This window comes from Tursiops truncatus, chromosome 1, assembly GCF_011762595.2.
Source record: "Tursiops truncatus isolate mTurTru1 chromosome 1, mTurTru1.mat.Y, whole genome shotgun sequence".
Classification (NCBI taxonomy): domain Eukaryota; kingdom Metazoa; phylum Chordata; class Mammalia; order Artiodactyla; family Delphinidae; genus Tursiops; species Tursiops truncatus.
Window position 1 is genome coordinate 118,332,908 of NC_047034.1, and position 17,535 is coordinate 118,350,442.

At 36.7% G+C, this 17,535-nt stretch overlaps 1 protein-coding gene across 6 annotated transcripts in view; it reads right to left on the reverse strand.

The window, feature by feature from the left end:
* Positions 1–17,535, reverse strand: part of ACADM (acyl-CoA dehydrogenase medium chain) — a 49,018-nt gene that overhangs the window by 20,873 nt on the left and 10,610 nt on the right. For 3 of the 6 annotated variants that reach the window (XR_012324224.1, XM_019919880.3, XM_073788278.1), the window contains exons 3-8: positions 16,054–16,151; positions 15,868–15,937; positions 15,136–15,236; positions 14,078–14,158; positions 5,013–5,143; positions 2,550–2,658 (exon numbers count right to left, since the gene is read on the reverse strand). Coding sequence is in view for 5 of the 6 variants with exons in the window: in XM_019919880.3 (XP_019775439.1) it covers positions 2,550–2,658; positions 5,013–5,143; positions 14,078–14,158; positions 15,136–15,236; positions 15,868–15,937; positions 16,054–16,151 (590 nt within the window). In the remaining variant the exon portion in view is untranslated. Of the gene's footprint in view, positions 1–2,549; positions 2,659–5,012; positions 5,144–7,725; positions 7,745–8,954; positions 8,974–14,077; positions 14,159–15,135; positions 15,237–15,867; positions 15,938–16,053; positions 16,152–17,535 lie in introns of those variants that run through there. The other 3 variants (XM_019919881.3, XM_073788287.1, XM_073788283.1) reach the window with 3 other exon arrangements.

Here is a 17,535-nt window from a genome sequence, read left to right on the forward strand (position 1 = left end):
CCCAAACACCAGAACATTTAAAACCAAAATGCTTCCTGGACTCATCTCAAGCCATATAATTTCTAAAACACAAAACATTTTGAAAAACATCAGATTTCACAAATTTGTAAAATTCTGATAATTTCAAAAAAGACTTAAGGAGATTTAAATATATACAATATAACTATCTATCTCTCTCACTAGAAAATTAGATCCTCAAGGGCAGGATCTAATTTTTTTCTGTATTGATCAATACAGTATCTCAATACCTTGAATAATGCCTAGCATATAGTATGAACTCAATAATAAATAGTTATTGAATTAGAGATTTTTTTTAAAGTTAGAATATGGGAAAAAGGAAAGTGAGACTAGACATAGCAAGATAAAATCAGAAATTGGTTTACTATGTAATAAAATATAATCTGTCAGGACCTTTACATTTTCTAGAGACGGCCATAAATTTGGCCCTGAGTTTTCTAGCAAACATCCCTAAAAGGAAAAACGAATGAAACATGAATAAAAAGAAACCAATTGCTTGGAAGAAGCACAACAATTCTTAGTACTTCTATTTTGTTATATACAATAATCTCATTATATTTTTATTTGTAAAGTGCAGTCTACCTTTAATATCTATCTTAAAAGAAAGTATAGAATAATACAGCATAGGAAACTGCACTAGGCAAGTTTCTAGGACACATTAGCACTGATCTCAACTCTGCCTCTTAAGTATGTAACCTTGAGCAAATCATTTCACTTGGATTTCAGTTTCAGTGTTCAGCAAACAGACCACAAAAAATGTGTAGGGTATCTTCCACTTTTAACATTCTATGGCCTAAAAGGGAAAGTACCCCTCTTACATACATTAGCAACATGCTTCCATTTTGAAGAGGCTTTGGTACAAAAGAGAGATTCTCATGGCTTTTAATAAAACATACAAATACATATGATTGGTTTAGAAGTTTGCATAACTTGGTCAACTCAAAGTAGCCTTTCCAGTTCAGGTTATGTCACCCTTAGTCTAATATCTGACAAGATAATCTGAACCTTTACCCATTTGGAAGAAAATTGATGTAACTCTTAATTAACTTCCATAATCCCTCCTTTGCCTTAGATATAGACATCATTTAGTCATTAATAGGTTTTCTTTTTTACAAATTCACTTTGAAAAAAAAGAGTTTTACATTTGTAAAACTGCATCTCCTCTTCCTTTTCTCAGAGTTATAATCTTAAATCATGCTTCCTTAGCTCTCACTAGGACTACTTTAATGACTTCATTTCTTTCCTTCTTTGATTTACTAAATTTTAAACTCTTTTCTCTTTAGTCTACTTTAAATGCTACTGCTTAAATTATATCCATGCATTCAGATTACTATGCTTTTGTTTCTTTTTTTTTAATATATTATTTTTATTTTGGGCTATGTTGGGTCTTCATTGCTGCACGCAGACTTTCTCTAGTTGTAGCGAGCAGGGGCTACTCTTCGTTGCGGTGCATAGGCTTCTCATTGCGGTGGCTTCTCTTGTTGCGCAGCATGGGCTGTAGGCGCACTGGCTTCAGCAGGTGCAGCACATGGGCTCAGTAGTTGCAGCACGCGGGCCCTAGAGCATGTGGGCTCAGTAGTTCCGGCACGTGGGCTCTAGAGCGCAGGCTCAGTAGTTGTGGCACACGGGCTTAGTTGCTCCGTGGCACATGGGATCTTCCTGGACCAGGGATCGAACCCATGTCTCCTGCACTGGCAGGTGGATTCTTAAGCACTGCGCCACCAGGGAAGTTCCCCATATTACTATCCTTTTCAAATATGTTAAATTACCTTTTCTTGTTCAAATAAAATTTTTCTTGCCTTCTCACATTCAAGGCTCTTTGCCATTTCTACACTTTCTCAGGAAAAGATTTTTCTCTTAGTGTTGTATGAACTTGGGTAATCAACTTATGTCACATTGTTTTAATCCATAAAATGGGCATAATGCCACTTATCCTACATGAAAGGTTGCTGTGAGCAAAGAAAAAGAATGGGGAAATGTTTTGAAATATCTAAAACTCTATTACTGGGCAGGCCATACAAATGATAGTTTGATTTCTGCTTCATTATCCCTCACAGCTGTTATTGGCATTCTCCATAGACTGGCACCAAGAATGGCTACTCTTTCAAATAATTACTTGACACGACTATTCTCAACTTAAAAATCTTTAGCAAGGACTATTTCACCCAATAATATCAAAAGCAGATTTATTTTCATTGCAACTTAATACAACCAAAATGTTTTCAATAAAGGAAACTGAAATTAGTAATTTTGAAATTTATAGTTAAAATAATATTGGAGGGCTTCCCTGGTGGCGCAGTGGTTGAGAGTCCGCCTGCCGATGCAGGGGACACGGGTTCGTGCCCCGGTCCAGGAAGATCCCACATGCCTCGGAGCGACTAGGCCCGTGAGCCATGGCCGCTGAGCCTGCGCGTCCGGAGCCTGTGCTCCGCAACGGGAGAGGCCACAACAGTGAGAGGCCCACGTACTGCAAAAAAAAAATAATAATAATAATATTGGAGGCCTTAATCACTGATAAATACATACTTTACCTTTCTTCCAATCTGTACTCCTGGGGTGTCTGCTTCCACAATAAATCCAGTAAAGGCTTTACTAGCAGGAGCCTTAGGATCCAGATCAGAACGAGCCAATAAAAAATACCTAATACACATATACATACATGATGATAGAGAATGGTATCAGCAGATAGCATATGGTGACTCCCATCTCAGTTAATCCTCCCAACAGTCCCAATTATTATTACCCCCATTTTATAGATGAAGAAATGAAGAATCAGAGAGGTTTAAAAGCTCACCCAGGTCACATACTTACAGCATGGCAGAGCTAGTATTTCACCCCACATTTACTTCTTAACTAATATGGTATCTAACTTTTTTGTAGTTTGATTGACAAGTAAAAATTCCTTGTATCAAGATGACATAAAATAAAGTATGTGTGTGTTGGAACTGTCACTTTTTCTTTCCCAAAACTAGTTTAAGTATTTAAGGGACAAGTTATCTGGAAAAGGAGGGTAAATGGGGCTGCCTGTGAAAAGAAATGAGATAGTGACCCCTATGTTCTGACTACTGTCCTCTTCATGCAGCAAAATCAGAGTTTGTGTTACAGCTGAATTATGAATATCTCCTGGGTTTTCTCTCCAGAAGAATTCTTCCCAGGAAGATTTAAAAATAAAACATGAGGAAAAAAGGCAAAACATCCAAATATCCATGTAACCCATGTTCTAAATAGCCTGGTATAGGAGAATTTTTTTTTTTAATTTCTTAAACAACGAATTTATTTTCTATCCTTAAAAGTAATAAACTGGGCTTCCCTGGTGGCACAGTGGTTTACAGTCCGTCTGCCGATGCAGGGGACACAGGTTCGTGCCCCGGTCCGGGAGGATCCCACATGCCGCTAAGCGGCTGGGCCTGTGAGCCATGGCGGCTGGGCCTGTGCGTCCGGAGCCTGTGCTCCGCAATGGGAGAGGCCACAACAGTGAGAGGCCCGCGTACCGAAAAAAAAAAAAAAAAAAAAACTAATAAACTATCATCTACTCTACAGTTTCACTTAATAGTTTAAAAAATAGTAAAAATTGTTTTCTAGTTTCATATATTACCTAATTTGTCTTACTACATGATGCGCTGTACTTAATCAATTATTAAAATTGTGAAAGCTTCTACTTGCATTGTTGGATTTCCCTCAACTTGTTACATTTTAATCGTTTCTTCACTTTTTTATTACTTGTGATATTATGATAACTTACTTAAAGATAATGATATAGCACTCCATAATACTGGACACTCATAAAGTGATTGACATATTTAAAATAAACAGTAAACTCACTCTCAGGAATAATGCTTTTCTTGACAAAAAATAGCACCGAAGAGCACACATATATAATCAGAATTTTTGCAGACAAGGAAAGATAGCCCATTTTTAGTTCATTATACCAATCACCAGAAGGTCCTTCTTCTATAAGTTTCTATTTATATACTTGCAGTGATGAGTAAATACATTTTTCCCATGACCACTTAACACACACTAGATAGAACTGTTGTTGAAATTCTTGTGTTTATGTTGAGCTATACTTTACATTTTTCTCACTTTCACACATTTATTCTAAACTGACTTTTGGAGCAAACATACAAGCCTACTCTTCCATGTATGAGACATTATTTTAAAAATTTTTAAATTCTTCCTACACAACCAAATCTAATTCCTTTACTCTTCATAGGACATGTTTTCTGTGCTCACCCTAATGAAGGACATTTACTTGCTTCTGAATTTATTTCATTTTGTCAATGCATGTCTTAAAAAGTGTTGCCCAGAAATGTTACCATTTTTTTTCCTGCTTGTTTGATGCTATACTTCTATTACTTCAGCAAGAAATTACATTCGCTTCTTAAAGGCAGATACATCACACTGTTCATTCCTATAGAACCTTTCTTCATCTTTTTTCCACAAATAATGCTATCAAATATGTTTTCCTTCAAAATTTTATATTAATACAAAGGATTTTATGATCCTTTGTTGAACTGCATGTCATTATTTTTGGACCTATATATTTGGACCTCTTAGATTTTATTAAAGTAAAATTCTGTCCTCTCTAAACTTATTGCTCAGAAGCAGAGAAATGTGCTATACCAATGGCTTTCCTTTTTCCTCAGAATCTTAGGGGAACGTTTCCAAGGATCCTGGTATGGGCTAGGGAGAGTGGGGGTAGTAAGCCAAGTAGAGGGAACTCTAGCTTTCCTAATCAGATTCAACCAGAGCAGGTGTTTTTGTTTTATTTTATTTTACAAATTAAACTTCTGATACAATTTGAAGAAATAGTTCAGGACTTAAGAATAGTTTGTGAAAATCACTGAACTATTTATAATCCTTTATGGACCCTCCAGTTCCATGAATAAAACTTGTCTTAATTGTGGTAGTTTAATAATAAAGGAAGGAGAGAGGGGGAGATTCTGAATATAAAGCATTTAAGAATCAATATAGAGAGGTTTTAAACAACATACCAATTAGCTTTTCCTCCATTGGTTATCCACATCTTCTGACCATTAATAATATACTCATCTCCTTTTTTTTCTGCTTTGGTCTTTATAGCAGCTACATCAGAGCCTGCTCCAGGTTCTGTTACACAGTAGGCCTTGAATATATGGAAATAAGAGAAAATAATTATATGTTAATTATTAAATTATGAACATTTAGAACCAGGAGGGTATTTTATTTTTTAAGTCAGTATTTTAAATACTTTAAAATACTTAACAATAAAATGTTCTTACAGAATCAAACTACTCAAATGTAAAAACATTTAATATGTAATTTAAAACTAGATGTAGGATACCAATAAACCATATCAAAAATTACATTGTTAGGTATCTTCAACCAAGTTAAATAAATTTCACACAAACTCATTCATCCAAACATTTATTGAGTAGTATCTACCATTTACCAGGTTATGAAGGAGGAGATGGAAGAGCCAGAGATGAAAGACATCCTGTCTTCAAGATTTTTACAATGTAGCAGTGGAGATGAATATTATATTGTAATTATATATCTAAGTATTAAAGTCACACACAATGGGCTTAAGAAACTATCTTAGCTTTAGGGTGTCAGAAAGCTTCCCAGAGGTGATGTTTAAATTAGGTCTCAAAAAGGAAAAGGAATTCTTAGGCGGTAAGGAAAAGGGGGAATGTGTATTCCAGGAAGAAGTAATACATATGCAATGATACCGAGATAAGAAGCAGGGTTACTCAGTGTTTGTGATACAAAAGTACCAGATTCTATGCATTCTGTGCATGTAAGGGAATGGTAGAAATTAGTCTGGAAAGAAAAGAAGGGAACAGATGACAAAGAACACTTTATATTACACTAAGAAGTTAAAATTTTATCTGGTGGAAAAAGGGAAGCCTCTTAATTAAGGCTCTTCAACAGATGTGTGACAAGATGTAAGCAGAATGGATAAAGGGAGTGGTGGAAGGCAAGCAATGGGTAGCTGAAGTTCATTCAAGTTTACTGAGTGACAGGTACTGGGAATACAAGGCCTAAAGACACAAGTTCCTTACCCTTAAGGTACTTATAGTCCAAAGAGAGAAACCTTAACAGTTAATTTTAATTCAAAGTAGTAAGGGTACATAGGGACATTAGAAATGACTACTTAGACCTGTAGAGGGTGGGAGGTGATGAGTGGTAAGTAAGATGAAAAGAAGAATAATAAGTAATACTCGTTGAAGGAGATAAGTCTTGAAGGACAAATAAGTGAGGCAAGCAGATCTAGGCATGGAAGAATGAAACAGCAGTTGTACAAGGCAAAGTACTAGCAGTTCAGTACTGGAATGTAAAGTATGAAAGTGAAAGCCATGAAAACAGGCTAAAAAGGCAGCCAGGGACCTGGTCCTGGAGGCTGAGGTGTATGCCATGCTAAGGAGAGCAGACTTTTATGCATTCAACAGAAGTTTATCAAACACTTGCTATTGTGCCACAGAACCTGGGCTTCAGGGAAATCCAGAGCAGCCTAGTGCGGAAAAGTGAGGAATATACATGCATTTTTCTGAGGATGTCAGATTCTAAAACGCGTTCACAAACTAAAAAAAAATATTAGATACCACTGCTATTGATGAAATGGAAACACAATGTTTTTGTAAATGCAGGAAAGTGACAGATTTACATTTTAGATAGTTTATTATTACAGAAGTATAAAGGACAGATTTAAGGGGAGATAATAATAATAACTTTTTACTATCTTCCAGGTGCTGTTCTAAGTACTTGACTCATTTAAACCTCACAATAATTCTTATGACACAAGTACTAGGTGTCTACATTTTATAAATAAGGAAACTGAGACAGTGAGGTTAAGTAATTTTCCCAAGTTCACAGATCTAGTAAGTGGCATAAATACCTACATAAGAGTGGAGTTAGGGACACAAATTATGCAAGAAAGAAAGCTTAAACTAAGAAGCAAGATAAGGCAAGAAGATAAGATGAAGTTTAGAATTGTGGTGTGAAATCCACAGGACACAATGACTGAATAGGATGTTGGAGAGCTAAAGAGGATGTTATGATGACTCAATTTTTTAGTTTAGGAAGCTTCTAATTAGGGATAATCTCAAAGAGAAGCAGTACTATAGAGTGGGAAGAAAATAATTTGGTTTGGGACACACTTCACTTAAGATATTTGAGTCTAGGGCTTCCCTGGTGGCGCAGTGGTTGAGAATCTGCCTGCCAATGCAGGGGACATGGGTTCAAGCCCTGGTTTGGGAAGATCCCACATGCCGCGGAGCAACTAGGGCCGTGAGCCACACTACTGAGCCTGTGCGTCTGGAGCTTGTGCTCCACAACGAGAGGCTGCGACAGTGAGAGACCCGCACACCGCGATGAAGAGTGGCGCTCACTCACCGCAACTAGAGGAAGCCCTCGCATAGAAACGATGACCCAACACAGCCAAAAATAAGTAAATAAAATAAATAAATAAATAAAAATACAAGTTGGAAAAAAAACATATTTGAGTCTAGCTAGGAAGAAATGTCTAATAGATAAGTTCATATAGGAGGGTAAAGGTCAGGCGAGAGATAAGGGCTGGAACTGGAGACTTAATAGACTACTCAGTGAATATACCAAAACTTAACACGAGACAGGGAGACTGATTTGCCAACTTAAGTCAAGAGTAAGCTTTATGTAAATCAACAGTGCTAATGCTATAAGCTATATTTACAAAAGAATAGTATCTACCTCTTCCTATCTTTGTGCTCTTTACACAATTCTTGGATGACACCTTTGGTCCAGAAGACCTTAATTAAGAAGAAAATACGGATTTATGAGAAAGAGACCTGGAAAATCTCAAAGAGACACATCTTTATTGCAACCCTCTGGATCTGTGAGAGAGAACACGGCCCAGAAGGATCAGCTCCAGACTTGCTCCAACTCGAGGCTTTCAGTAACTCCCTTCTCTTCAAGCTCCCCACTCAGCCCAACATTTTAATCTTTCAGTCTTTCTCCCTCCTTCATCATCCTCTGTTTATTCACCTTTTCCATTCACCTGTCTCATTTTCTCATTCTTTCTGATTGCCCTGCTCTCTCACACTCACATCCCCTTGCAGATCATCTTTCTGTTGCAGACTATACTGATGGCCTATTTCCAAGAGCAGCAGGTTTGAATCAGCTCCAGTTTAAAATGAAGGTGGGGGGTGGGGGCAAGGCCAGGAGGGGATATTAAAAAAAAAAAAAGTATCTAAAATAAGAGTGATGGAACCATGCTACTCTGTACTCATCAGACCATACTAGAGTACTACATTTAGCTCTATAATAATATTTTTGAGTCAATGATTACTAAGAAGGCGGTGGGACTTTACTGTGTTGTAATGAAGAAAAGATGAAAAAATTGGGGCTAATTTGCTTAGAAAAAAGTAAGAGCCACATGACAGCCATATTAAAATACCTGAAGGGCTATACAGCCAAGGGAGAGGATTTGAACTGATAGGAGAAAACTAGTGTGAAATTATTCAAACTTATTGAACACCTATTATGGTATCAGGTGGTGAAGTTATAAAAGGAAATGACACAATCCTTTCCCTCAGAAGCATGCAATCTAGAAGAGCTTTCTAACAGTCAGGGACACTCCCAAATGGAGCTGCTTCAGGAAGTTGAGGCTCCTAGACATGAAAACATGAGCTAGATGGCCTTTTCACAGGTGTGCTATAGAGGAGATTCAGGTGTCATGTAGGTTAACTGCATTACTCTTCTACCTAGATGTTCAAAGATGTTTTCAGCATCACAACAAAAAAAGTATTATACAAATGAACTGCCCAGAAAAGATAACTCTTTAAAGTACCAAAATTATATTTTAAGTAACTTTGGGAATTTCTTTTCCTCTGAAATATGCTATTAGACATTCCTCTGCTTTATAATAAGGCATAGTTTTTATTTTTTTTAACTTTTTCATAAATTTATTTTATTCTTACTTATTTTGGGCTGTGTTGGGTCTTTGTTGCTGCACACGGGCTTTCTCTAGTTGCGGCAAGCGGGGGCTCCTCTTCGCTGCAGTGCGCGGGCTTCTCATTGCGGTGGCTTCTCTTGTTGCGGAGCACGGGCTCTAGGCACGAGGGCTTCAGTAGTTGTGGCTTGCAGGCTCGAGAGTGCAGGCTCAGTAGTTGCGGCGCACGGGCTTAACTGTTCCACGGCATGTGGGATCTTCCCAGACCACGGCTCAAACTCCTGTCCCGTGCGTTGGCAGGTGGATTCTTAACCAATGTGCCACCAGTGAAGCCCAAGGCATAGTTTTTAGAACTTATGAAGTGTATGAGTTTGTGTGTTGCCATGCACAATGGCTGGTTCTTCAGAGTTGCTCTTGTCTTATTTGATTGTTTCCTAGTAAGTAAAATTAACTTTATAATGCTCTTTCAGCAGAAGCCATTTTTGTTTCCAGTGCAACTTGTTCTCTTAAGTCAAGCAAATTAATAACATTCTTTTATGCATAATTATTTATGAAGAATTTATTATTTACTTAATTTGCATAATTCTATGAATTCTATAATTCTATGAATAATACATTTTGGGTAAGGATCTAAGGGTCTACCAGGTTGTTAACCTATGAGCAGGAACCCAGTTTTGGTGGGTTTTTTATTTATTTATTTTTTTGTGGCGGGGGGGCTGTGTTGGGTCTTCGTTGCTGTGCACGGGCTTTCTCCAGTTGCAGCGAGGGGGGCTACTCTTTGTTGCAGTGTGCGGGCTTCTCATTGCAGTGGCTTCTCTTTCTTGTGGAGCACAGGCCCTAGGCACATGGGCTGCAGTAGTTGTGGCATGCGGGCTCAGTAGGTGTGGCTCACTGGCTCTAGAGCGCAGGCTCAGTAGTTGTGGCACACAGGCTTAGCTGCTCTGCGGCATGTGGGATCTTCCCAGACCAGGGCTCGAACTCGTGTCCCCTGCATTGGCAGGCAGATTCTTAACCACTGTGCTGCCAGGGAAGTCCCAAGAGCCCAATTTTATTCATTGTTTTATTCCAAGTCCACCTGGTACACAGTATTCAAATATTTAAAATGAGTAGAACATTATACTTTTCTTTATTAGTGATGATATCACCACCTTATCTTTGTATAGTTTACTAAACAATTTTGCATTCATTCTCTACTAATTTTTTCTTTTTTGCCTTACACTCTAAAGTGATTGGAGGTAGTTCATATAATGCATGCTTTTTAAAAAATCAGGAATGAAGTGAAAATAAAGATAAACCAGAAAGAATAATATACTACAACACATGCTTCGAGGTTCAAATAATTACTAATGGAGGACTATAAAACTGGCTCTGTGCTTCCTACTTACCAAAACAAAAAAAATACTATACTGTAGTTACAAGTGTAAACTGCCTATAAGCTGAAGTCTGGCATATAGCAGGGAACTCAGATATTGAGTAAATGAATGGATGAATGAATGGCAGTTAAAGAAAAACAAAGTATCCCCTGGCCATGAGGTATGAAAGAAATTACTATATTTTTGCAAAAGGGACACTATGTGAAGATATTCTTATAAAAACATAAGCATTTTGTTTTATGTTTACTATATCTTTTTAGATGTTATACGACCAAAATAGGTGTGTATTAACAATACAGAAGAAAATACAGAAGAGACTTTGAGGCTAAGTAACTATATAAGATCATATTGCTATTATATGGCTTGAAGCCAGGTCTTAGGACCCCAAGTTCAGTGTTCAGTTACATTTCAGCTACTTCTCAGTTCCACTGGAAATACATGGTTTTATGACAAGAGTTTGCTTTATCATGTTATGCTTTTTCAGACACTTATGAGTTCTTAGACCATGTTTGGACAAGTAAGTTTACTGAATATCTTGCCCATAACAAGCTTGTCCTAGTAGTCTAATACTTGTTTCCAGTTGTCTAATACTGCATATATTTTAGGTATATACTTTTTAAAATATATACTATATTTTAGGTATATACTTTTTGAAAGATTTAATCCAATCTTTGAAAATAAATATGATTTCTAACTTATTATTGATATTTTAATACTATATGTGTAATATATATGCAATAATATAATTAGTTTTGATTTTTAGAAAATGTTTTTGCACTAAGTGGTATTAAAAAATAATTATAGTATCATCCTGATTTATTTCTGTACTCACTTTCCTCAGCAAGAGTATAACTGATCACATGATCTGGTAAGAGATTAAGTCTTACGAACATGCACTAACACTGTAACTGTAAATTAACTCCAAAAACTCATCATCTTTTTCTGTATCAATTTTTACCATGACATTATTATTATTATTAATTTTTTTTATTGGGTGCTTCAGGTCTTAGTTGTGGTATGTGGGACCTTCGTTGAGGCACGCAGGATCTTTCATTATGGCACACGGGCTTCTCTCTTATGTGGCGTGCAGGTTTTCTCTTCTCTAGTTGTGGAGCACAGGCCCCAGGACGTCTGGGCTCTGTCGTTGAGGCACGTGGGTTCCAGGGCACATGGGCTCTGTAGTTTGCAGCACGCAGGCTCTCTAGTTGAGGCACACGAGCTCAGTAGTTATGTCGCACGGGCTCAGTTACCCTGCAGCACGTGGGATCTTAGTTCCCTGACCGGGGATCAAACCCACGTCCCCTGCATTGTAAGGTGGATTCTTTACCACTGGACCACCAGGGAAGTCCCCTACCATGACATTATTATTTTTTTTTAATAAATTTATTTATTTATTTTTGGCTGCATTGGGTCTTCGTTGCTACGTGTGGGCTTTTCTCTAGTTGCGTCGAGGAGGGGCTACTCTTCGTTGCGGTGCATGGGCTTCTCATCGCAGTGGCTTCTCTTGCTGCGGAGCACGGGCTCTAGGCACATGGGCTTCAGTAGTTGTGATGCACGGGCTCAGTAGTTGGCTCGTGGGCTCTAGAGCGCAGGTTCAGTAGTTGTGGCGCACGGGCTTAGCTGTACCGCAGCATGTGGAATCTTCCCAAACCAGGGCTCGAACCCATGTCCCCTGCATTGGCAGGCAGATTCCTAACCACTGCACCACGCAGGGAAGTCCGACATTATTTTTAAAAGCAAAAATCTAAGGAATTTAAATATTCAACAATAGGGAATAGTGAAATAATATATAGTACATCAATTAGATAGCATATTATGTAGTCATAAATATCACAGTATTTAAAAAGAAGTAGAGCATAAGAAAATGCTCGTTATGTTAAAAAGGATGTAAAACTGCATATATAATATGACCTTAATTGTGAAAAATACATTTATATGTATTAAAAAATCTAATAGAGTATACAATAAGACAGTTATAGCAGTTAACTTCATATCTGAGGGATTACAGACGTTTTTGTTCTTCTTCATACCTTTCTAAATCTTCTATACTATTTTTACAATCTGAAAGTTTTTAAAATATTAATTCTAAAAAGTTTAAATAAAACATATTATATGTAGTATAATTTTATAAATATTATTGAGAGTTAACTGACTCTCAGTAGAAATTAATCAATATTTTTCATTAATATACCTATTGATTATTTTCATTTTCACCCTTGGCTTCATATTTTGAGTACATCAATTGCACTAGATACATATTTGAATAATATTATGCACTAGAAGGGGGAAAATGTACAGTAAACCTTTATTAATTCAGAAGTTAGAATAATTTAGGGACTAGAGTGAATGTATTTTTACATATACTGAAGATATTAATAACAAAACTGCCAAAGAAATGTTTAAAATACTTGAACTACTTTTAAAGACTCTAATATTTTAGAAATACCTATTTATAAACAGTAAGATAATTACAAATATTCATATCAGTGTATAAGTTAGGTTCTCCAAAGCATCTCTATGCTACAATTTTTTAGCCTATTTCTAATATTATATACATTACAAGAAAAGAATCTGGATGTTTCACACAATTCTTAGACAATATTGAGAATTAGCCTACTAAGTAACTCTCACCTGTTAAAACAAATTGACAACTAAGTAGGAAATACATATAAATGTCTTCATAAGTTTACCTGAAATTTAGGTACCTGAAATAAATAAAATACATTTATTTTCAAATACTAATTTCTACTCTTTCAGACCAATTCTCACAGCTCAAAATGATAACAATTTACTATATTTTGGTATCACAATCACACCCTAGACTGAAATCTGTTTGACTAATAACCAAAAGAAAGAAAAATCCTATGTAAAGTCACTTTCAGTATAGAACTGCAGCATGCATGTGTGTAAAATGTATAAGAATATCTTTCATAAAAAAATCCAATTTAGGGACTTCCCTGGCAGTCCAGTGGTTAAGACTCTGTGCTTCTACTGCAAGGGGCACAGATTTGATCCCTGGTTGGGGAACTAAGATCCCGCATGCCTCATGGCACAGCCAAAATTAATTCCAATTTAAAAATTTGTTGAGGGCTTCCCTGGTGGTGCAGTGGTTGAGAGTCCGCCTGCCGATGCAGGGGACATAGGTTCATGCCCCGGTCCGGGAAGATCCCACATGCTGCGGAGCATCTGGGACCGTGAGCCATGGCCGCTGAGCCTGTGCGTCCTGACCCTGTGCTCTGCAACAGGAGAGGCCACAACAGTGAGAGGCCCCCATACCGAAAAAAAAAAAAAAAAAATTGTTGAGTAGTTCTCAGAAAATTAAATAAAATCTATAAATATCCTCCTGAAGTCACTCAGTGATTCAACAACAAACTGTTATCTTTTCAGTCATATTAATTTCTTATTAGTTCAAAAAACTACTAGTTCAAACACCTACTGTCATGTACTCCATCTGAACTTCCTGACACAACTGCTCAGTTCTAGAGCTCTGGAGTGTTCCATTAAGTAGCTATTACTCTCCTGGAAATAAGCTAGAGGATTGTTATGATACTTTTCTGGCATCCCAGAAACATTATAAGTAGGTATCTTTCTTCTGGAAATAAGCAAGAGGATTATTTTATGACACTTTCTGGCATTCCAGAAACATCACTGTACCTAAATATGTTGCTTTTGCCTTAATGTGCTGTAGCCCAGTGTATACATACAGACTGAAAGGGAAAAAGAGCACACTTATTCACTTCTTTAAATGTGAAATAAAGCAGCAGCTACACATACTCACACACATCATTGGCTCCTCAGTCAGTCTCCCCAAATATTTCTTCTGTTGTTGATCATTTCCAGCAATAATAACAGGCATTTGCTATCAACCAAAGAAAAGTGATATTAAAAAAGCAAGATATTTTAAAATTAGGTATGTAAATTGAAATACTTAATTCAAAACATGAGAACTATTTTTCCCCAAGGGTAAGTCCAAAGAATTGGCCTTTATTCTGCTTCTAAGTTAGAGAGCTAAAACCACAAGGATATAAATCTATTAATCCAAGTATTTTCATAAAACAAAGTTATATAGGACTTGTTGGTAATATAATATATAAAAATCTACTGTAATAAGATACACAAGTAGAGAATTAAATTTATGGACTTCCCTGGTGGCACAGTGGTTAAGAATCCGCCTGCCAATGCAGGGGACACGGGTTCGAGCCCTGGTCCGGGAAGATCTGACATGCCACGGAGCAACTAAGCCCGTGTGCCACAACTACTGACCCTGCGCTCTAGAGCTCGTGAGTCACAACTACTGAGCCCGTGCACCACAACTACTGAAGCCCACGTGCCTAGAGCCCGTGTTCCGCAACAAGAGAAGCCACGCAATGAGAAGCCTGCGCACTGCAATGAAGAGCAGCCCCCACTCACTGCAACTAGAGAAAGCCTGCCCACAGCAACGAAGACCCAATGCAGACAAAAATAAACAAACAAAAAAAGAATTAAATTTACAATAAATGACATGGTATATATGATCAGGTGTCCTAAGAATTACTCACTACATTTCAGCATTGCCAGCAGTGGCAGCAAGCCATCCCAATCCTTCTCCTGAATGCCCTTACCTAAGAATTGCCACTGAAGCCACAGCCAAAGTGTACAGTTTCCCACAGAGACAGCTAGGACTCCAAGTACTAAATACAACAGCCAAAATGATCAACTCATGGAAAAGAACTCCAGGCTTCACTGCAGAATCTCGTGTTCCTTTTTAAAGAAAACTGTGTTCCACCAGCTAACCTAACTTAGTACTGTTTCATTAACAACAGCTCAGTTAAGCAATTCATTTTCTAGGTAACTTACCCCCAGAGAATTTCCTTCAATAGCAGTCTGAACCCCTGTACATCCATAAGCCATTTCTTCAGTAATTAGACAGCTATCAAAAGTTCCAAGTCCAAGACCTCCTACAGTATCAAAATGTTTTAAGAGCCCATTATAACATATAGCACACCTCAATAGAAGTAAGGGTCAACTATTTAAATTACTTCCAATATAACCTAATTGATTTTAACAGCAAATTTGCAAAAACAGTATCTATAACACTAGAAACTAAAAGTTTTCTGGCTAGTACAGTAACAAAGTATACTTCTCTAAAATAAGTTTTAAAATTTCAAAAAATTCTCTTACTATTTGTAATCTGGACCTGTCTTCCTGTTTCAGCTTGATTTTGTAAAAACTTGATTCAACTCTGCTAAAATTTTAACCTTTTGACTGACGAAAGGAGTGAAAGGAAAGTCTCAATAAAATGTAAAATCAAAGGTAGAATTAAAATGCAACAAATCAACTAACTGTAGAGATAGAAGTTACCAAGGATTAGGATCAAGTTAACATCGGAACCAGTTATAAAGAAGGAAGAATGCCTCTAAGTGTTGAGTACAAGGCTTCTAAAAGCTGACAAGTACTGAAGTCTGAACAGTGGCACAAAGGTAGAAAGCCATTTAATGGCAACAAATATCTGAAAGAATGACTGAATAGAATTTCAAAATTCTTCTTGTACATAGGCATTCTAGAATTAAAAATGTAAAGAAAGCTTACCACAACTTTCTGGAATGTGTGTATTCAATAAACCAAGTTCCCAGGCTCTTTTAATTAGTGGGACAGGGTACTGAAAGAAAAAAATAATAATAAAGATAAAAGCCAGTTATATTTAAAATCTATTTATATTTAAAATCTTGTAAAATATGTCAAAGACTTTTCTCTCCTTAAAATGCATAAACCTACCTCGCCAGTCTTATCGTATTCTGCAGCAACTGGGATTATTTCCTCCCTGGCAAATTTACGAGCAGTAGCTTGAAATTCTTTCTGCTGTTCAGTGAACGCTAAGGGAAAGTTATTTAGAAAACATTAAAATAGGACAATGAGTTGAGGGAAATGAAGTATGTGGAAATTTATATTTATAATGGAGAATTTAAACCAGGATAACAAGAAAGTCAGACTGCAATGTGCCTTCAGACTAATCAAGATTTCACTGTGCTATATGAATAAATCTATATCAATACTCATGCCAAAAAAGTAGGTAAGATTTCTAGCTTTTACAAATGAGTAACAGATATAAACTTGAGTTTTCCTCTTCCAAGTGTTAAGGTAAAAACAATTTTTCTTACTTATTATTAGTTCCAAAGCAGACTCATCAAACTTTGACTAACACTGAAATAAAACTAATACATATGACAATGCCCTGATCTCAAGAATCAATCTAATTAGGGAGATAAGATATGACCAGTGACCACAAACCAATAAAACTTGGTCCAAAATATCATATAATACTAATATCATAATTTCAATTTTACTCCTCCTTTAAACTCAGATAATTTAAGCTTATAAATTAGCACAAAGCAACTGGCAAAAGTGGTGGGAAAGCTTCTCAAATTAATGAAGTGAATAGGGTGACTGGACCGAGGACAGAAGCCAATTACCACCATACTTTTAAAAATCCATACTATCAAAGGATAGGTAAAATTTTAAAAAGATATAGGGTATTTCAGGTAAGAAGCATGAGAAAAAAGGTAGAAAGGCAAGAATGAGCATGAATGTTTAGGAGTATAGTAATCATTTCTATAGGGATGTATGAAATAAAATATAAAAGACATTAGAAATTCGGTGTTGAATCTCTCATTGTATAAATAAGGAAACAAAAGCCCAGACTAAGGAAACGATAGCTCCAGAGTCTTACAATGAATTAGCAATAAAAGTATACTTAGCATTTCAGTCTAGTGTTCTCTACATCACAACTTTACTTCTAAAATTGGGGCCAATTCGTATCAAAATTGTGAGTGGGTAAAGGGGAGGGAAGGCAAGGATCTATTACGTATTATTTGAGAACCTACTTTGATCCAGTTACTATGTGCTAGGACTTCACATATGTCATACAATTTAATCTTCAAATAAATCCTCTGTTGTAGATATTATCCCCATTTTATAGCTAAACAACCAGGTGCAACTGGTCATAGGTGTTATCCCTATTCCTTTTCTTGAGCTCCACAATCTCCCTCCTAAACACTTGTATCTATCTCATCTTCTGTCAGTCAGCGAACCACCATAGATTTCTCCTGCTAGTCTCTTACTATTGAGTATGAATCTGTACGTGACAAACTGAAACTAAGGAGCAACCATACCAAACCTATGCTAACATCTCAATAAGAAAATAAGATCCAGTGTCCCAAACTGCTATCCTCATGCTGTTTCAAAATTTTCACTTAATTC